Below are 21,933 nucleotides of genomic sequence, written 5' to 3' on the forward strand. Positions count from 1 at the left end.
ACCAAATCCAAACCATCTTCTACACTGGAAGTCTCAATTGAAGGGACTATTTGAATCAGACTCTGCAGGATTCACAACTGCTACTTGCATTCTCCTGTGGAAACAGTAGTAGGATTTTCATTTGTGGTTTTCCATTATGTTCAGCATTTTAAAAGGAAGATCTTAAGCTAATAGGATTTTTAATTCACTGCTCTTCTAGGAGAGCTGTATGCGTTTGCATGCATTTGTTTGTTAAGGAGGAGTTATAAATGGTCAAGGAAAGAACCAAATAAAAGATGATTTAAAAAGAGAAAAAAATGTGGAAGGAAGGAAGGAAGGAAGGTGAAAGAAAAAGAAAAGAAAGAAAGAAAGAAAGAAAGAAAGAAAGAAAGAAAGAAAGAAAGAGAGATTGAGACCTTGTGATGATATTTAACTGGCCCAAAATGGGAAATCACATGATAGAAGGCAAGTTCCTCTTTGTCCTTTTCTCACAAACCGGATCTATGGCTCAGCAGGATATGACATTGAGAACTGTGTGCCGAGAACATCGGTAAACAGCTTTCTTTTTCATTTTACCTCCTTCCTCCAGAGCTTGCCTCTTTGTTTCCATAGCCATGGATTTTACTGGATTTTGCACAGTTAAGACCACCTGCCTTCGTTGAGGTTCCTCATCCTCTTGAACAATCTCCATGTCTTTTCCCCTGGATGGGCCTATTTCTGAAGATGCCCAGGAAGGGTGTGATCTCACCAGCATGTATCACATTCTCCTTGGCTATGCTTCTTGAGCTGAACTTGAAAACCAGGAGCCTCAATCCCTGTTTGGAGGTAGGTGAATGTCCCATGGGCAAAAATTTCAGTTATAACTTGTGACACTCATAGACAATTTTTAAACAGCCACCTGTGTTCTCAGGAGCCCTTTCCTTATCTCTTCCTGATTAATGGGGTAGTGTTTAAAGGCTTCTCCTTTTGAAACAAATCTGGGGCTGCACTTGTTTGCCTGACCAAGGCTAGCAATTGGAAATCCTATACAACTAAAGTCATGATTTTTTCTTTAATGGCTGTGATTGGGAAAGGAATGGGACTGTTTAAAAATTAAAGTCACCAACTTACTTCATTGTAAGGAAAAAAAAACACAATATCTACCTATAGTCTCTTCTAATTCTAGGTAATCCCAGGCCACTCGTACAGATGCATGCAGCTGAATCTCACTAGAGTTCCTTCTGGTATTCCAAACACCATCCAGACCTTGGATCTAAGCTTCAACCCACTGAAAATCCTATCCTCAAGTTATTTCTCATCAGTTTTTGCTCTAAGGTTTCTGGACCTCACTAGGTAAGGGGTTTCAACAGAGAAGATGCAAAGATAGGGTATGATAGAACCGTCTTCCGGATGTACTTCCTTCCCTAAGAACAATGCCTCAGTTAACCGGGTCCCTGAGGGATGGGAGTAGGTTGTGCAAAGAGGAAAACCAGCTAAGTGTATAAGTAAAGTAATCCAGGGAAGTTAATTTTAGCTTTGAACAGTCCCAACATGTTTGGGACTAAATTAATTGCCCCAAGTACATGAGGAAGCCACATCTAGGGCTGGACTCTTAAAATCCCCCACTCTCTTGTGGCAGAGAATATGGTTAGTGGCAAAAAACTATCCTCAAGAGTAGAATAAATTCTCCGAGGGTTTCTTAGAGGTAGAGTTCAGTAGTGAAAATATCAGTACATTCTATATTCTTTCTTTTTTATGTCTTACAATTGCCCTCTTACTTTTTAACTCCTGTGGAAAGTGTTGGTCCCCCTTTGGGTGCATATTCTGACCCCAGTTTGGCATCTACCAAAGATTGGTGCTCCAACCATTGAGAAGAACACAATAGGATGTGATACACACTGTGCCCACATAACACATTCAACCTGGTTCCTGAGATAATCCATTTTCTGGGTGCATAAAATTCATTGCTCCATAAACAGCTGTGCTGTCGCTTCTAATGCATTCTGGGCAGTGCAGGTGGATAAAGCTCTGTCTTATGCAGATTCTTTTTTGAAGTGTAAGAAGCAAGAGGAAAAGAATCAGGAAGTCTCTTGCTACATTTCTGCCTTTGTCCACCTTGGGTACGGCCGGAGAGATCCGCCGGTCCTTTAATTTCCTCTCTTCTGTCTCTGCCATCAGTTTAAAACTGCCATTCCAGACCTTTTGTGTTTGTGTCTGTGGGGGGGATTGCTGTGGTAGCATAGCAAGAATTTCAGCATGGGGTGGACCACAAAACACTCGAATCTTTAGTAATGGAACCAGATTCGAAATATTGCTGCTAACATCACTTTACATTCTGATATTGGTGGCCCCGTTTTGCAGGATGAAAGCAGCATCTCCAATAAGCAAGAAAGAGAGAAAACAAGGATGGGGGACACACACTATTCTAGCTTCACATCTTCTCTAATCCAGAGTGTATTAGAGAAAAAACTTTTTTCTAGCTCCTAATACTGCGGCTTTCTTTAAAGGAGGGTTCAGCTCACCTCTGTCTCAGCATTTATGTCCTTCTTTCTTTTCCATTTATTCCGCTTTCAATGCCTCTCCTGTTGGACTCTGTCACTGTTTGTATTCATCTTAGTTCTTCTCTATCTCCCCTGGCCATCTTGCCCTTTCCATCTACTGATCAATGCCTCCTCACTCAATTTAGCTCAATTTTGCAGAAAATGAGGCAAGTGTTTGTAGTGAATGTAGTATACAAGGTTGCATTTCCATAGCTGACCTTTGGACTCTGTTGCCCTTCACTGTTCTTCTCCCCTAGCTAAAATGTTAGTTAGGTTGTATCTTGAATGTTTTTATGCTGCATCTCTACTCTTCCTAAATTCCACATTTGACCATAATTGAAATAGAAGCTGGTTGCATTCTTAGTTTATTTCATTTTGACTTTAACAGTTTTGTTTTTTAGAACATACCACTCTTCATTATAGGTATGTCTCTCTGTATGTGTGCATGGAGGAAAACTTAATAGTCCTTCTCATCTTTCAAGCTTTTAAAATTAATTACCTTGAATTCTTAAATTATATATTGCATATTTGTCTTAAAAAGTTTTGTTTACTCATAGCACTTGTTTTAATGGATGCACTGTTCTGCACTTACCCCCACCCCTTAAAATTGAACGTTTCCCAATCAACCCATTGCTTTTGTGCATGGTTTGAATTGCAAATCTGAATCAGATTGCAAATTTACTCAGAGCTTGACTGATTTGTGCACCTCTGAATGGAGCACCCTTTCACTTTCTCTTCCCTCCGGTTCCAATAGGTGTCATCTCTGGAAGATTGAAGATCATGCCTTTGTGGGGCTCAATAACCTTTCGGTCTTGATCCTCACAGGCAATCCTCTTCAGATCTTGGGGCCGAAGGCTTTTCACAATTTGCCCTCTTTGCAAAGACTGATAGCTGTAGAAACCGACTTGTCCTCATTGGACAGCTTGCCCATTGGACACCTGACTTCTCTTCAAGAGCTAAATCTGAGCCACAATCACATTGCTTCCTTGAAACTCCCTGTATATTTCTCCTACCTAATATTTCTTCAGCATCTGAGCTTCCAATTAAATAAGATCACCTCCATCTCGGTAGGAGATCTAGACACCTTATCAAGCCAGAACCTGACACTGGTGCTCTCTAGAAATGACATAAAATATATTGAATTAAATGCCTTTGCAGGAGTTCACCTTCAGCAATTGTTTTTGAGATCCTGCTTTGAGAATAGCATTGTTATGCAAGCAAGCATCCGGAACATGTCTGGATTGCATGTCAACAGTTTAGTGTTAGGAGAATATAGGAACATCCATAGATTGGAATCCTTCAGCGAAAGCCTCTTAGATGGGCTGTGCAATCTGCATTTGCAAGAGATCACTCTTATTGAAATACACTCTCTCCATACCTTAAGTAACTTATCATCTTGCATCAACAATGTTTCCATGGTGCGGATGGTACATAGCTGCATCAGCGAAGACTCATATTTCCCAGCAAACTCCAACATTTACCAACTGGAATACAAGGATTGCAACTGGGAGGAGGTGCCTGCTGAGAAACTCTCATCTTTAAAGAAGCTAAAAGTGCTTCGCATAACTCACAATAAACATCTCAGAGGCTTTGAAGTCTACTTTACAGACCTCCTAAACCTGGAGGTCTTGGACATCAGTGTTAACCGTCTGACAACCTACCTTTCCTGGGTTAGCCTCCTGGAGGGAGCTCCCAATCTGAAGCACTTAAACTTGAGCTTCAATTCAGAAATCAGATTAAACATTGAATGCAGTGGCCCAGCCAAGCTAGAATATCTGGATTTACAACACACCAGACTCTTGTTACCAGGAACTGTTCCTTCTTTTTTCTGCCTCAACAATCTTATTTACCTCGATATTTCCTACACTGGCACCGAGGTTATAGCTGAGGGTTCATTTTGTGGCTTGGACAACCTGCGTGTGCTCAAAATGTCAGGCAATCTCTTTGCAAACAACCAGTTGGTTGACAACTTCAGGAACCTTACAAAGCTGCACTTCCTAGACATTTCCAATTGCCAACTCAGCCATATATCTCTCAGCAGTTTAGCCTCCCTACAAGAACTCCGCCTATTGAATATCAGCCGCAATAAACTGCTAGGCCTCCATCCAGAAACCTATGTGCACATCCCTGTTCTCACCACCCTGGATTTTCACAACAACCAGCTGGCTGCTTTGATGGAAGAGTCTCTTAAGAACTTGCCTGCTAGCTTGAAAAATCTGGACCTCTCTGAGAATCTTTTTTATTGCTCTTGTGAGCATTTGAGTTTCTTGCAGTGGGCAAAAAAATCCTCAGCTCTCCTTCAAAACGTCAAAAACATGGTCTGCCATAGCCCCGTGCACTTAAAAAATGTCCAACTGCTGGATTTTGACCTGGCCTCCTGCAAGATAAGTATAACCACAGTGGTTATTTCATGTAGTGCTATTCTGGTTCTGATTATAATCTTGATTCTGGGTTATAAGTATTATTTCTACCTATATTATATGGTGGTGTTATTCATTGGAGACAGAGTCTCGGATGAAAAAGAAACTGTCTATGATGCATTTGTGATCTTCTCCAGTAAGGACCAGGAGTGGGTGAAACAAGAACTTCAGGAACCACTGGAAGAGGAAGTACCTTATTTCCGACTCTGTCTGTTCTACCGGGACTTCATCCCTGGAGTTTCCATCATCACTAACATCATCAAAGAAGGCTTCCAGACCAGCCGGAAAGTCATTGCAGTTGTCTCGAATCATTTCCTGGAAAGCCGTTGGTGTAACTTTGAACTGGAGGTAGCTCAGTCTTGGCAACTTGTGGAGAGCAAAGCCAGCCTCATCTTAGTTGTCTTAGAAGGGGTGGACAAAACAGTCCTGCACCGCAGACTGGGGTTGTTCCGCTATCTGCGGAGAAACACCTTCTTGATGTGGAAGGACCGGGACATCAACCGACATGTCTTCTTGAGGCAGTTGAGATCAGCCTTGCTTGAGGGCAAAACATGGACTGAAGAAGAACTTAGCCTGGTTTTTAAAAAGTAGTGTGAAGTCTGCTTTTTCTGCCCATCTGAGCCAGCCAGTCAAATTTAGGGAAGCCTTCAAGAATGGGTGCTCTCTGGAGAAACCTTCTTTAGAATTTCCATTTGGGACACAATATCCTAAGCTACAGACAGACCCATTTCTTTGGGGCTGTATTTCCTGATCCCCATTTAAGGTACATCAGCACTTCTATCCTTCCCTCCCCCCCTCTTTTTTTTTTTTCTTTTTGTGTGTGTATTTGGGAAGGTTTCTATCAGCTGCCATGTCTTCCATAAAGAGCCAGAATGCACTTCCTCTTTAAGTATTTATTGCTGTGAATACGAAGCATGATGAAGCATGCACTAGGATGTTCAGGTGTGGTCAGACTTCTGTCTAGCCTGTCTTAAGACATGAATCAGAGCATTAACATGGAACAGATATATGGAAAACAGAGCAACCCACCAATGGGAAGTTCATTTCTCTTCCTGAATGCACCAATTTAAGTATATCAGATTGATGAAGTTCTAGAAGTATGTTGGCTGGAAAGGGAAGTATTTCATGATGTTCTAGCCAATGAACTCCTGGAAATGCACAAAGTGCCCTCAGAATGCTTTGGAAAAACCAGGAATATTCTGTTACCAAATTGCCCTATTTGATGCCTCGTGACAACCAGGATATCCAAGAGGTGGGGTGAGGTGGGGTGGGGTGGGGGAGACACCAATAAAGGAAGGCAAGTTCATTTCCCTCCTTTTGAAATTGGACCCAGCCTTTCTGCCATTACAAGTGATGAACAGAATCCTCCGCCCTGCATTGATGGGGTTCTTTGCTGCTTGAAAAAGGCAAATTAAAAAATCCTGGGGAAAAAAAATCAGGGAAGGAAGATTGCCTTATTTTTTATGGGTCCTGATGAAATCCTTTCTTCCCCCCTCCCCTCCCCTCCCCTCCCCTCCCTTCCCCTCCCCCTATTCTCCTCCTCCTCCTCCTCCTCCTCCTTCTTCTCCTTCTTCTTCTTCTTCTTCTCCTCCTCCTCCTCCTCCTTCTTCTTCTTCTTCTCAGAAACCCTATACTCATTTTCAGTTGGATGAGGGTTCTGTTTCCTCCTGTATTTCTTTAAAAAGCATGATCACCTTGGTATGGAATGGTGTTTGGTCCCCTGCATTTTGCATGGAAAGTGAGGATTCTTTAAAGAGAAAGAGAGGAGGCGGAAAGACCTGTGCTCTGCAGAAAGCAAGCTTATTGGGGCGGGAGTTAAAATAAAGAGAGATGGGGGAAAAAAAGATTGCCTCAAATTCCTTACTGCTTTTTAATCCTTCCCAGGAGAAAGTGCTTTTTTTCCCCAGTTTTTTTTTTAAAAAAAACATATATTGTATTTATCTTGTATTTTAATGCTTGCTAGCTGGCCAGAGTTCCACTGGTGAGATGAGCCAAATAAATTGATACAAAATGAATGAATGAACAAATGAATGTGAATTGAAAAATGAATTTGCCCTCCCTTTTAGTTTACTCCCCTGAATTCATCCCCCCAACCTTCACAAATGGGGTGAATCAATGGGAACAAACCACATGCAGCTGCTCTAGTGATTAATATGTTTGTTCTCTCATGGATAAGGAACATGGATACTGTGTAATAGGGGTGGGTGAAGGAATATTCTGGTAGTAAAGCTAATAACATACCCTGTTCCTTCTGTTCTGGGAATTTTTTCTATGTATCTGGTATCCAAGCAGTAACTGATAAGAAAAACACACGCCACATTTTTTTTTTATGTTGCAAAAATGTAAATTAATTTGTGTAACACTAATGGAAATGACTGAGGAGAAATCATAAATAAAGGTCTTAATTATTCCAGTCTTACTTTGTCCATGCTCAGTGAGATAATGAGAGCAAGAGAGGCAGGAAAATATAAATATAAATATATATTTAGTCTGCAGATGCAAGGTTTAAAAGCAAGGGTGTGCCGACTGGTTTGGACTCCAAAGAGCCACAGGTCTAGCCTTTCTGCAAGCTTCCTTACTGAAAGGATGTGCAAATCATTTGAAATAGCAGATTTCTAATGCATTCCATTCACTAATTTGGGAGTGATTTCCTTGAATTGTGGGTGGGGAATATGTGTTTTTTGTCATCAGTAATTCCGCTGCATATAGACTGAAAGCTTGGCAAATCTCCACATTACATGTCATTCTGACTCACCTGTCATAAACAAAGAAAAAGCAGAAGGGCTGCTTCATATGATATAGTCAACAGTGTATCATGTAGTTCTGCCTTAAATCTTTTGTTTCTTGAATGCTTCTTCCACCCCATCACATAATGTAGACCAAGTGGTTTAGCTCATATCTGCCCACTGGATGCACCCTACAGAAAGGTGACAAAGCTCTGAATCTGAGGATAGCTGTTTAACTGCAGTCTACCTCCTTGCTGTTTCCACCTCTGAAGTTACTCCTGTCCTCTGTGGTAAGAGACAGCAAATTGGTTCCATCATCAAATGCCATTATGAGTTGTTATGATTAGTTACAGAAAGCATCCACTGATATATTCAATTTAATGAGCTGGCCAATTTGACCAACGCTGAGAAGCTTACAATAAAAACAACCAATTAAAAAATAACTAATAAAGTAGCCAAATGTGAATAAATAAATGAAAAAGAAAAAGATAAGAGCTGGTTGTGCAAACATCCCATGAAACCCAGTCATGGGCCTGGGGGAAGAGTCACAACTTCAAGGTCACTTAAAGAATGGCAAAGTTGGGGCGACCTGAACTTCTGGGGGATATACGGAGGTCTCCCACAAGTCCAGCTTAGCACCTGGTAACTCCATGAAGTTTCCTTTGCCATCATCTTCTCCCAGGATGTGTTTTGACGTTTAAGCATCCAACAGCCCTGGGATTCCCCTGTGATCTCCCTTCTAAACACTAACCAAGCCCAACTCCGCTTAGCTTCTCAAACTCAACCAAAGTTGGCTTGGTGCTACCACCGAGGTCCTCTGGAAGGTCTCCTTTGAGTCTATCTTGATCCCTGATGACTCCACAGACATTTCTGCCCACCCTTTTATTTTCTTTGTGACAATATACAAGATGTTCAACATTGTCTTCTTGTAGGATTTCTTTTTTTTTTTAAACCTATGCAGTCTACTCTATAGCCCTAAGTCTGTCATCCAAGTACACACTATGTCTGACCTCGCTTATCCTTTGAAACCAGCCAGGGTTGGCAAGCTGCTGTCACCTGCTCTGACTATGATTAGGATGATTAATACTATTACTTATGATTTGCTTTTTAACCTTTGACCAACAAAAAAGTTGCTACATTACTTAATCATAATGTTTTCCGGTGGATTAAGCCAGCCAGTTCCAGCTTCTGATTCCTACAGGCAAAGGCTGCTTTGAGCTCAGTGACTTACTCTCATAAAAGTGAGTAGACGCTATCTTCTTAATGAGCTAAGTATTGCAGCTCCACATTTTTTGCAGATAGCAACAAAACCGACGCAACAGAGGTCATTCCTCAAGGTCCTTAGAGCTAAAGCTAGTAGTGAAAGTACCAGGCAGTGTAAATATTAGTCCGAATTTCCGCTACAGACTTAAATTTTAAAAAAATGAAAACTGTGTGTGTGTGTGTATGAGTCGTTCTCTTGTCTCTTGGTCCTTGATAAACACAATTCACAGTGTAAATAAATGTCTACATCAAATCACAATACCCTAAGTTCCTTTTTATTATTATCATTATTATCATTATAATAAAGGGTTTCTGCAAGCCCACTAGCAGCTGGAGGAATGATAATAAGAGTTTATGTCGTATGTATTGTTTATAGGAGAAGTGCATGTTGAATGCAGAATGCAGCAAATGTGAATCCCTTAGGACTTCACGGCGTGGCAGAACGTGTGACAAAAGATATCTGGCACATTATGCCAGTTATAGCTGCCCTATGCCCACCCCACTGGGTCAACGGGCAGGTAGAGTGTTATGAAGATACTAAAAATAAGAGGCCAGTCAATTCAGTTCAACTCAAAACAAATCAACGATAGGCTTAAAATTCCACCATCAGCCACATTGTGGGAATAACAAAACCCATTTTGTCTACTTAATCCTCCAGGAAAAAGAGCTGAAAAGAAAGTGTGATTGAAGAAGCAATATGCATCTCTGGCTGTCCCCACTTCTGAAAATATAATAATAAAATCCGGTGAGATCTTTCCTTGGGCTTAAACTGAAAAATGGGATTTAGGAAGGTAAAGATCGTAGGACTGCCTCTCACATACACATCCTTGATTTATCCTTACTGAGATCAGCATCAGACTCCACATTCCAGGAAACAAAAGTTTCTCTAAAATGTAATTAATTGCGTTAAAAAAATGGGGGAGAAATCCCTTCCCATCTGTTGAACAAAAACAAATAGGGGGAAAAAAATCAGAGCAAGTGTTCAGCCCAGCACTGAATACTGTACATTTCTTTTAAAACATTGCTCTGAAAATTGGTATATCAGTGTCCCAGATGTATAAATCACAGGCGATCTGTGCAGATTTCCTGGGCTCATTTGAGATGGAGGGAAGCTTATGGAGAAAGGAAACATAACTAGCTTAGGTTTCAGTTTTACCGCTTATTTAGAGGGCAAACTTTTTTCAGCTTTCCAGCCAATGTAAAGGAAGCCACATTTTTCTCCAGAAAGAAAAAGGCCCTTACATTATTTCAACCGTCCTTTAAATTCTTTGGAATGATCAACCTGAGTGCCAGAGATTAGTCATAATTCCCCTGTCAATGCTTCTTTCGACTGGCTGACAACTCATACCTTCAGAGATCCATTAAATTCACATCTGAATATATTATCCAAAGGACAAGAGATGGGTACCAATTAGGGTAGAAAGGATGCTGAAGGATTTCCCCCTTGCTCCATATACATTTGAATGTCATTGTAAGGTGGAGAGGAGTATACTTCCCCCCACACACACCTGGAAATGGAGGCAACCAAGTAGAGCTTTGAAAGTGAGCTCTATAGTATAACTGGATGAAATCTCTTGATGGAGTCCCACCATAGATGTCCCAGGTGGTGCACAGGGCAGAGTGTGGCAAGCCTTCCATAACTTGATTGTGAAAATGTATTTGTGTGTGTGTACACACACATTTAATCCATTCGATTGTGTCCGATTCTCAGACACTGCCTGGACAAGTCCCTGCAGTTTTCCTGGTGAAGTTTTTCAGAAGTGGTTTGCATTGCCTTCTTCCTAGGGCTGAGAGAAAGTGATTGGCCCAAGGCCACCCAACTGGCTTTGTGCCTAAGGCAGGACTAAAACTCATGGTCTCCTGGTTTCTAGCCCAGTGCCTTAACCACTAGACCAAACTGGCTCTCTATACAACTTTTTTTAAAATTATTTTTTAATTTTATTTTCTATCCCACCCTTATTATTTTTATAAATAACTCAGGGCAGCAAACATACCAAATACTCCTTCCTCCTCCTATTTTCCCCACAACAACAACCCTGTGAGGTGGGTTGGGCTGAGAGAGAGGGACTGGCCCAAGGTCACCCAGCCGGCTTTCATGCCTAAGGCGGGACTAGAACTCTCCTACTGCGCCTGATTGGCTCTTGGGCTGAGAGAGAGGGACTGGCCCAAGGTCACCCAGCCGGCTGTCATGCCTAAGGTGGGACTAGAACTCTCATACCACGCCTGATTGGCTCTTGGGCTGAGAGAGAGGGACTGGCCCAAGGTCACCCAGCCGGCTGTCATGCCTAAGGCAGGACTAGAACTCTCCTACTGCGCCTGATTGGCTCTTGGGCTGAGAGAGAGGGACTGGCCCAAGGTCACCCAGCTGGCTGTCATGCCTAAGGCGGGACTAGAACTCTCATACCACGCCTGATTGGCTCTTGGGCTGAGAGAGAGGGACTGGCCCAAGGTCACCCAGCCGGCTGTCATGCCTAAGGCGGGACTAGAACTCACAGACTCCTGGTTTCTAGCCCAGCACTTTAAACACTAGACCAAACCGTCTCTGTTAGATCTGTTAGATGGCAGTAAAGAGTTAGAGCTCTCTATCTTGTGGTTGTCATCTACACATTGTCCTAACAATTTGTGCATCCCTGTTACAGTATGCCAAGACTGGGGGTTCCAGGAGATCTCCAGCAATGGTCCCCAAGTTTTAAAGTTGAATTTGACAGGAGGAGGAAATGATGTTGTAACCGGGGAGACAGAGAGAGAGAGAGAGGGTAAAATATAAATGTACTTATAGCTGCTGTTAAGAAGACCGGAAGCCACTTCTTTATTACTTTTATTTCTTTTTCTTTATTTTCTTTTTCTTTATTTCTTGTTCACTTTCTTTCTCTGTTCTTTTTCTCGTCAATTCAAAGTTTGCATGGTTTTGATTCTGCTGAAAACTTCAATAAAAAAAAGCTATTAAAAAAAGAAGGAAGAAATGACGACAGTTATTTGAGTATTGCCTTCCATTAGCAACACTGAAGGCTTAGTTACATTCAATGTTCTCCATGCAGCACCTACATTTTCTACAGATGTCACTAGCACATGGGGATCAGGGCCCCTGATTTTTTTTTTTTTCTTTTTTTCTTTTTTTCTTTTTTTCTGGGCATGATTTTAAAACCCTCCCCATAAGATGACACACAGCCCTGGTTTGTAATGGATCCTTGGATATTCCCCAGGAAGCCATATTAGGACAGAAACCACCAAAGAAACCCAATCTATAGCAGAAAAAAAAAGTACCTTCTTCCCCTTTGTAAAGGACATCGTGAAAGTTGGTTGGAGGCATCTAAAGAGGTTGGGCCAGTTCCTGTTTTATAATTATTACAAAAAACGAACAAACAGGAAAGCTGTCCTTCCTGACCCAGTTTCAGTAAAGACAGGCACACGCACAGGCATTGTGCCTCAGTCCCCAACTTTAATAATTCTGTGGCATCAAAAGCAGATTTTGATGCAAAGTGGAGATGGCAGGGGAGGGAAACAACCTATCGGCTTCTTCTTGAGCTGTGCCAGGATTGCACTCAAGGTGGCTTCAACCTTCAGCTAGCCTTGTTATTTTTATCTCCCTTTCTCTCCCTTTCTCTGGGCATGCTTGTGTTTCCATCCATCTTTCACCTCCTTTTAATAGTACAGTTACCACCTGCTTATAATAGCCTACTCCGTACAAAGAGATTACTTTTGCACAAGATCGGCAAAATCCTGAAACAGCGTCTCCTTAGCAATTACTAGCTGGCGATGATTACGTCTTCCATTACCCAAGTTCAGTGATTTGGAAGGGAAGGCTATCAATGCAACAGCATTAAAACTTGTAAAAAGAGTTTAAAAAAAAAAAAAAAAAACAGCGACTCTTTCCTTCTGCCTCGGCTATCTTCCCCAAGAGACTTCTTGTGTTATTGTATTTCCTTAATGGTTCCCATTGCAGGTGGTTGGTTCCCTTTATAGGTGCTGAATGGTGACTTTGTTGTTGTTGTTGTTGTTGTTGTTTGCATAGTAGGTATTCCAACTTTTCCAGGAGTGTCTCCTGCTACAAAAGACTAAACAGGAGGGTAAAAATTAGCCTACAGAGTACAGAGGATGACATCATTTCCACTGAAAGCATAACATTATTGTTTATAATTCCTAACTAGTATAATAGGTAAATGGCAAATAGAGGGAGAAAATGTAGAAGCAGTGAAAGACTTTGTATTCCTAGGTGCGAAGATTACTGCAGACGCTGACTGCAGTCAGGAAATCAGAAGACGCTTAATCCTTGGGAGAAGAGCAATGACCAATCTTGATAAAATAGTTAAGAGCAGAGACATCACACTGACAACAAAGGCCCACATAGTTAAAGCAATGGTGTTCCCCGTAGTAACATATGGCTGCGAGAGCTGGACCATAAGGAAGGCTGAGAGAAGGAAGATCGATGCTTTTGAACTGTGGTGTTGGAGGAAAATTCTGAGAGTGCCTTGGACTGCAAGAAGATCAAACCAGTCCATCCTCCAGGAAATAAAGCCAGACTACTCACTTGAGGGAACGATATTAAAGGCAAAACTGAAATACTTTGGCCACATAATGAGAAGACAGGACACCCTGGAGAAGATGCTGATGCTGGGGAGAGTGGAGGGCAAAAGGAAGAGGGGCCGACCAAGGGCAAGATGGATGGATGATATTCTAGAGGTGACGGACTCGTCCCTGGGGGAGCTGGGGGTGTTGACCGACAGGAAGCTCTGGCGTGGGCTGGTCCATGTAGTCACGAAGAGTCGGAAACGAGTGAACAAATCAACAACAACAACAATAATAGGTGATGGTGCCTGGAAGTGATGGGGTGGAAGTTGAGGAAGGATGCATCAAGGAACAGGCCCTGGAGTCACATTTAGCATTATTTTATTCGCTGCCTCTTAAAAGAAATCAGTTCAAACATTTAGCAGTTGCGACTTCTCCATTTTGTCCGTGAGAAGGAGAATCAGAAAGAACACAAGGGGATGGCCGAAGGAAGAAAGAGTGTCCCTGCCCACTTTGGCTCCACATACTGTTAATTTTAGCTTTATCCACCACATGCCCCAACTTCAATCATTCCAGTTCCAAGAACTAAATTAAATTAACTAAACAAAACAAATAAACAGCAGCTAGAACATGATACGTTTGCCCATCCTGGATTTTTGCATCATTTCTGCATCATTCTTGGCCATAAGCCTGGTTGTTTCTCAATTTTCCTCCTCCTTCTGAAACAAGGAGTTGTGAGTATTTTTCACCGGTACTGAAGCGTTAATGAGAGAAAATTCCATTGGTGGCAATTGAGAGGTTTTCAGGAAATCATTACTTTAAAAAAAGAAAAAAGAAAAAGAAAAGACTAAACTGCAAGATTTTTGTTGTTTAATGGAAATTGTCTCTGGAATATTTGCCCTGCAGAATGCTTGAGGGGAAAATCAAGCAACTATCCCAAGTCCTTGGCAGTTCCTCTCGCTCCCAGTCTTGGGTACTGTCATCACCGAATCCTTCAAATTAATATCTTATTGGAACTGACAGACACCTGGGACTGTAACTATGGTAATAAAATACCTGGTAACAGGAAATATTCCTGTTTGCTTTTCATGAAACGGGATCTTGTTTTCTCAGCAGTTTAGTCTACATTAGCCAGTTGTTCAGCATTGATTTTTCTAAATATCTTTAACATGTTTTAAACCTGAACAACTTCATTGGGCGAGAAATGCGGAGAACATCTAGTGGATGTTCTAAACAACTCATATCATGAATGGGATCAGGGGTTGGGGTGTGGAGAAGAATTAATGGTGTCCCTTGGACAGGTGAGTGAATTTTCTGAGTGAAAATTTGTCCCTTTGAGATAGCTTCCCATGAAGACAGAACTGATGTTGAGTTTACCAGAAGTAAGTGTTTGTGGTGCAAAGACCTCTAATGTCTTTCAACTATTCTTCACCCATGAAAGAAGCTTCTCTTTCCTGCATCCTACTCCAGAAGGTGTAGAACCTCTTCAGAACATCGTTGGCTGGTCTCTTGGAGCATAATTTGGTCCACAAGGTGATGCAGAGTTCTCTGTGATTGTTGGGAGGTGTTTCTATCACACATCTCCCTGTGGGTAGGTGGTCTCCCTGGCTGATGTCTCTTCCTGATCCAAAAAAGCAATCCCTTTGGGATTGAAGAGAAGCATAAGGGTGCAGATCAGCGGAGTGATGATTTCTGATGACCTGTTTCCCTGACACTCATCCATTGGGAAGCCCACCTTTCCTAATCTGAAAAACCACCATGGAAGGGTGAGAACTGAGCATCAAAGACTTATTTACAAGACTACATCAACTTGCAAAGCCTAGGAGGATGGAGTTAACCCAGGGCAACAGCCTACTGTTGGAGAAGGTGTGTGCTACAATAAAGCATTGTGTACGGTTATCTTCTACTCTGTGGCGTGTCTGGTCCTTGGAAAACAAAGAACCCTCACAAGATGTTTCTTCTGGAAGCTGTTCCTTGGGATTGAATGGGTAGCCAAGGAAGCTGCAGCCTGAAGGAGGAAGCACTACACAATAATAGAGAGGACATTTGCCTCCACACCCTCAACCATCTCATAACATCAATATATGCAAGGAGCTTGGCCAATAAACATTTCACCGACATGTTCTTCTCCTATGATTTGTTCCCTGAAAAAGCAATTTCTCTTCTATCAGATTTCATAAGAGTGCATAGGGGGTGGGGGTGGTAAGGGAACAAATTTTCAGCACAGCAGTTGTCTGGTTATCAGGAGCTGTGTAAGGCTACAAGGTGCAAATCACATTGCCCAAAGCCGGTAGCAAGTGAAAAGGAAATTCTCAAGTCTGCAGTGAGGCCTCAGGAGGGATTGCTTCCTTCCTGCATTAGGGGGTTGCTTTGCTGTGGGCAACTCAGTCTAATTCTAACCTCGTCAACCTGGAGGTCTGAGGAAACAGCAAGCTGGGGGAGGCCAGAGGCTAAATCCCCAAACTCAGCTGAAGTAGAAAGACTAAACTGAAAGTTCAGCCTAGTGAAATATGCTTGCTTTGGTTGGCAGAGAAGACAAGAAAAAAACAATTGCCATTTTTGTTTCACTTACATTATAATTTTTGCAAGTTAAAGATCCTCCCTTCCTCCCTCCCTCCCTCCCTCCTTCCTTCCTTCCCTTCCTTCCTTCTCTCTCCTTCCTTCCTTCCCTCCCTTCTTCCCTCTCCTTCCTTCCTCCCTTCCTTCCTTCTCTTTCCTTCCTTCCCTCCCTTCTTCCCTCTCCTCCCTCCCTCCCTTCCTTCCTTCCTTCTCTTTCCTTCCTTCTCTTTCCTTCCTTCCCTCCCTTCTTCCCTCTCCTTCCTTCCTTCCTCCCTTCCTTCCTTCTCTTTCCTTCCTTCCCTCCCTTCTTCCCTCTCCTCCCTCCCTCCCTTCCTTCCTTCCTTCTCTTTCCTTCCTTCCCTCCCTTCTTCCCTCTCCTTCCTTCCTTCCTCCCTTCCTTCCTTCTCTTTCCTTCTTTCCCTCCCTTCTTCCCTCTACTCCCTCCCTTCCTTCCTTCCTTCCTTCTCTTTCCTTCCTTCTCTTTCCTTCCTTCCCTCCCTTCTTCCCTCTCCTTCCTTCCTTCCTTCCTTCTCCCACTTAAATACAAGCAAAGCTTCCACCTTGAGCAACAGCTTGGCAAAGACCTTAAGCAAAGACGGGCTGCCATTCTATGCAAATAGAGGCTAGGAACACCATTCCCAGGGGGAAATCTCACTAAAATTTGCATAGGAGCAGCAGTCGTTTTGCTAAAGACCCTGCCAAGTTTCTGTCTGCTAGAGGTGGTTTTGCTTTTCTTAGGTGAGAGGGAAAATGAAAAAAACCTTGCAACCTTTTAAAAAGGTAAGTAAGCCAAATTTTTTGCAGTAACTTTCCTGCAGGCCTTAAAACCGACAGAAATCATCTCCCAGGAAGCGGAGAGGAAGAGGTTTTCAGTAACTGGAAAATGGTGGTGCATTTGGAATACTTTTGTCCCAGATAGAGACAACTTCCCAAGCCTTTGTTTCACTTTTCTTTACTTGTTCACCATCTTCTTACAGCCTGCTAAACTAAATCATCTAGCACTTACAGTAAGCCTTAGCAGATACACGTGTGCTATACTGCTGACCACAGTTAATCTTTGGGTTAAAAGTTTTGTGTGTGTGGGTCTGTGCACTATGTGAACCCAGAATACATTGTCTAGTTTATGGTCCGATGTATTGTAGGATCCCAGAAAACGGGCTAATCCAATAACCAGGTTAAGAATGTCAGAAGAGTAACACACGGTGCTCTGTAATGTAGAGGTTTAGAAGATCCTTTTCTTTGGCTTAAGTGCAATAGGGATGCAACTGCTCTGCTATTTTTTAAGTGGAACCAATATGCTGTTTCCTTTGCAGTTATGCTTTGCCCGAAAGAACCCAAATTCCCACCCCCTCCCATTTAGACACTGCTTAAATATATGTTTGGAGCATGTGTTCAGAGTTCTTTACACTAAGAGGAAGATCAGATTCTAAACATGGAAGCATGTGGCCCAAGGTGCACAATCAGTGAACGCTTGTCCAATAGATTTGAAGCAAATGGAATGGTGGCAGAATTGAACTTCTGCGAAAGGGAAACCAAGTTCTGAAGAAACAGAGGGACACACAAAATTATGTTAAGAGGGCTGAATGCGCTTGGTGGGTTGTATGTGTCGCATCTGTGAAGTAGTAGGGGATAGAAATGGAGGAGGAAAAGAAATAGGATGCAAAAATCTGGAAAAGGGGGAAATGCTCTAGTGGGTGGGTGGGTGGGTGGGTGGGGAACCTCAATATTATAGTTAAGAAAAATGTTCTGAGTCATATCCATGAAGCCAGGCCTTATACATACCAGCAGCGCTCACATGTTCCAAAGGGCAGGGTCAGCACTGAGAAAACCATTGTGACTCATGCTTTTGAAATAGATGTGGTTTGTCAGTCAAGGCACACTGAATACTTCTTACTTTTTTCAGGCTTTCTGCCTCTTCCCTCCTCTCTCTGTGTAGGCTGTGGCTAAATATCCAATGCATGGGAGTTTGGGAACTTGGGTTGGCAACCTGGCTATCTCTGATGGCCTTTAGAGCCCTTCATGGCATAGGCCCAGGTTACCTGAGGAACCACCTCACCCCAATTACATCAGCCCATCCCACCTGGTCCAATAGGAAGGGCATGCTGATCCCACCTGGTCCAACAGGAAGAATTCCAACTGGCAGGGTCGAGGAGGACAACCTTTTCTGCCGTTGCCCCTGCCCTGTGGAACAACTTGCCACCTGAGCTGAGGTCGGCCCCCACTCTTCTGGCCTTCAGGAAGAGCGTCAAGACCTGGCTTGGCCAACGAGCTTGGGGATCCAAGAGCAATAGGCAGCCCTGGGGGTGGTTGGTGGCTGAAGGATGCTCTCTCTGCCTTTTAGTCTCCCTCTTTTATCTTCTATTTTTTTGTACTTTTTCTATTTTTATAATGGTTTTATAATTTTTATTTGTAAGCTGCCCAGAGTTGCTTTTATAGTGAGATGGGTGGTGTATAAATTTAATAATAAAAAAATAAAAAAATAAAATAAATCTTGATGGCAATAAGGTGGTCCCACCAGTCCCCCAAGATATCTTTGGCAAAAATTCGTAAAAATAATGATAATCACATGGGAGGGAGGGAGGGAGGGAGGACAAGTTTCAAACATCTGATAAGCATCTGTCATTTCTTTTCAGCATTGATATGCAAATGGAACCAGGGAGCTAAAGTCAGCTTTATGTTGCCCTGTTTCTCTCAAAGTGCCACTGAGTCACAATAAAGAGTGGAAGAGAATTCTGTAGGGAACTTTGCATTTACACACCTCATTGTACAACCTCCCCATATCAGCAAATTATATTTAAGATGAGCTTTCAAGCCACCAGTCTCTTTCAGAACAGGACTTTAGAGCTCAGTCCCCCAGGCCCTCCTTTGCCTTAGTGCTTTTGAGAAAATGAGTTATAAAATATGTTCCTTGCTTGCTTTTTCTTTTTCCCTTTTGAAAGAAAAAGAAGAGAAGGGGAGGGGAGGGGAAATCTGGAAAGCACAAAAGCTATTTTATCACCTATTCTCTTTCCCCTCCCTTTCTATTTACTAAAAGAACCTCCAGGGTAATGGTGGAATGTTTAGCTGCTGGGAATGCAGGAACATAGCAGGCTGATTTGGAATGACAGTTTCACTTGCTGATTTTGCATTGCGTGGGTGTTGCTGTTAATTGCTATTAACCAGTCCGTATCATGGCAGTTAAACATTCCCGTTGTGAACAAATGAGCAGAGGGTGGAAGTCCCAAATAAGGCTTCCACAGGTTTTCTGAAAGGGTAGACAACTGAGTCTACCTCTAGGAAAGGCAAACATTTGGGAGGAAATTTGTGGTCTCTAGGACAGCATAAAGCCCAGCCCAAGAGTTCTCCTTCCTGGTTGAAAACCTCTGGTTTTGAAGGTGGAAAGCCAATAGCAAATTCCTTTTAACTCTTTGCCAGCGTCCAAGGCAAAATTGCCTAGACAGCTGCATGGTTGTGTCCATACATAATCATGTAAGTGTGACTTACGAGTCTCTTCTCCTTTACTTGCTGTTTTGAATCAAACTGTTTTTTAAATATCTTCAGTTTTTACTGCTCTTTCAGGTTTTTTGTTTTTAATTGACATTATGAGCCATCAAGAACTTTGCATTTGGCAGCAGAATGCATACTCACACCCACACAAACACACAGAGTTAATTCCCCTATCTTCTCAGGCACTTGAATGGAACTGTTTCTTTTCTGCAGCCAGCCCAGCTCAAACTGTGAGGAATCAGAGCTGCAAGGAGATATGTATCCATGCACAGAGTCGTAAGTAGCTCAATATTTGTTTTTTTTTAGGAACACATTTTAAAAATTATGCATCTGAAATGCATGAGGGGCAGGATACTGTTTCAGAAGGAGGAAGGACAAGAAAAAGAAAGAAGTGGGAAAGGAGGGGAAAGGGTTGCAGGTAATTGAAGCACCAGGTTGAAGACAGAGGGGATTGGTGGTCTACGCTGCTTTCCAAGATGGTTGTAATTGAGGAGAAGAAAGATTATGGCAGAGATCGGTGAAGGAGGGAGGAGGAGGGAGAAGAAGAAGAAAATCATCTCTGTGAGTGTGTATTTGTATGTGTGTCAGGTTTAACTGTAAAAAAACTGATGAACTGTGTGTAAAAGTCCAGTTCCTCAGCAATCCCTGCAGGAAAATGCAATGGATTAAGATACCACCTAATTCCCTTAGTTTAGCAACAACTCAAACCAATGGCCCAAAGAACCCACCCTTTTAACCTCAAACTTCTACAGCCTGATGCCGGACAACTTCTATAACACTTAAGAATTTGCAGTCCACACATCTGACCTAGAGGGCTCTCTAAAATAGGTGTATGGGACCTGTAGCCATGAGAGGAATTACCCAGGCATAGTTCCAGCCAGTTTGACCACTGGTGAAGTGGTTCTCCCTTTCACCACTAAGAGTCTGCCCCTAAAGTTGGTTTTTTCCCTCCCATCCTCTTCATAGGCAAAGATGTGACAACCTCTTTGTGGCGTCCTCAACAAGTGGTCTGAAATGAAGATGCTCAGGGAAGCTAGCGAGAACCCTTCTGCATACCCAAATCTAATTTGTGGATCATCTGGGACTGAAGTCTACAAACACTGTGCAATTTCGACACCGGCTTAGACGAAAAGGTAGCCAAGACACGCAGCCGCATGCTCACACCGTACCTCCGTTTCCTCATCTCCCCATTTGTTCTGTGACTTTTATCTTTGCAGCCTCCAGCACTTTTCCGTGGCCCTGGAACTCCAGCTGTGATTAATTGGGAGATCTCCCACTGATTCCTGATGAGCTGCTTTTGATTAGGGTTTAATGACTTCACTCAGTCCCCCAATTCACAGGGATGAGCAGTGCAAATGTCTACAGAATGGCTCAAACACAATTACTTTTCCTCTCAGCCCTGGAGCTATCAGTTAAAGGTATGGTGTAGACAAAGTGCAGCTCTCTTAACCCCTGCATAACACCCATCCTTTCCCTCCCATCGCTACGGGAGACAGCAGCCCACAAAGTGTTACCCTGGACGTTGCTATGGGAAACACCACGGGCAATCTCCAGAAGCAGCTCTGGACACCTCTTTGGTGGAGAACGTGGACTGTAGACCTTTGCAGAGGAAACAGCAAACAAAATGTTACCATCTTCCTTGTCCCTGTGACCCTGACTCATCACAAAGCCTTGTATACTGAAATCCCCATGGTAGCCCCCAGAAAAAGAGTCTGTGGGATTTGGTTTTCCATAGTGACAATTAGACCTCTGGCATGGCTGAAAAGCTTGCTTGGGAAGGTTGTATATTTCAGAATGATCCATTATGGGCACGTAGCAGACAAGCAAAGCTGGCCTGGATTTGAATAGCAAATGGTGTCCTCAAGCCACTCCCTCTTAAATCAAACTGTCCAAGGCTTGGCAAGTTATTCTGGCACCTCTCAGGCCCACCTCAGAAGAATCCTTGGATGGGGAAGAGTGAAAGCTACCACTGGAGCAGGGCCAGGAAGAACCGGCCAAGGCACGACTCCCAGATCCAGCTGAGACTGGGCCAAACAGAACTCCTGGAGATGAAGTAGGGAATCAGCCTGGAAGACCTGCCAGACACTGCCTGCCTTTCTCCCTAGGCCCAAGAAATGCTGACACATCAGGTGCCAGGAGAACAGATGTAGTGAATGCCCGAGACAGAGATCTTTCAGGCTTAAGACTGCAGCAAAGTCTTAGGCAATTAGCAACATCTGGGCTCAGAGGAGATGCCCTATTATGGCATTTAAGCTTGCAACTGGCAGTCTCTTCATGTTGCCAGCACCTCTGGGCCGACTCTGAGCTTCTTCTGGCCAACCCTGGCCATAACTTCATGTTCTTCAGCCTGGCTCCTGTGACCCTGGACTGCCTTTTGGAATTCTCGGTGCCAATGCCATGAGCTTGATGAAACAGTCCTACTGACTCTGATTTTGTTCTGGACTTGCTCCTTCTCTTTCCTTGAGGCTGTTCCAT

General features: G+C 43.0%; 1 protein-coding gene across 1 annotated transcript; it reads left to right on the forward strand.

Moving 5' to 3' along the window:
- Positions 1 to 480: 480 nt before the first annotated feature.
- Positions 481 to 5,667, forward strand: TLR4 (toll like receptor 4). The gene is made up of 3 exons (XM_063316191.1): positions 481 to 804; positions 1,145 to 1,311; positions 3,253 to 5,667. The coding sequence occupies exons 1-3, from the start codon at positions 685 to 687 to the stop codon at positions 5,507 to 5,509; spliced, it is 2,544 nt and encodes an 847-aa protein (XP_063172261.1). The 5' UTR covers positions 481 to 684; the 3' UTR covers positions 5,510 to 5,667.
- The last annotated feature ends 16,266 nt before the right edge of the window (positions 5,668 to 21,933 follow it).

The sequence above is a fragment of the Candoia aspera genome, chromosome 16 (genome assembly GCF_035149785.1).
Source record: "Candoia aspera isolate rCanAsp1 chromosome 16, rCanAsp1.hap2, whole genome shotgun sequence".
NCBI classification, from domain to species: Eukaryota; Metazoa; Chordata; class Lepidosauria; order Squamata; family Boidae; genus Candoia; species Candoia aspera.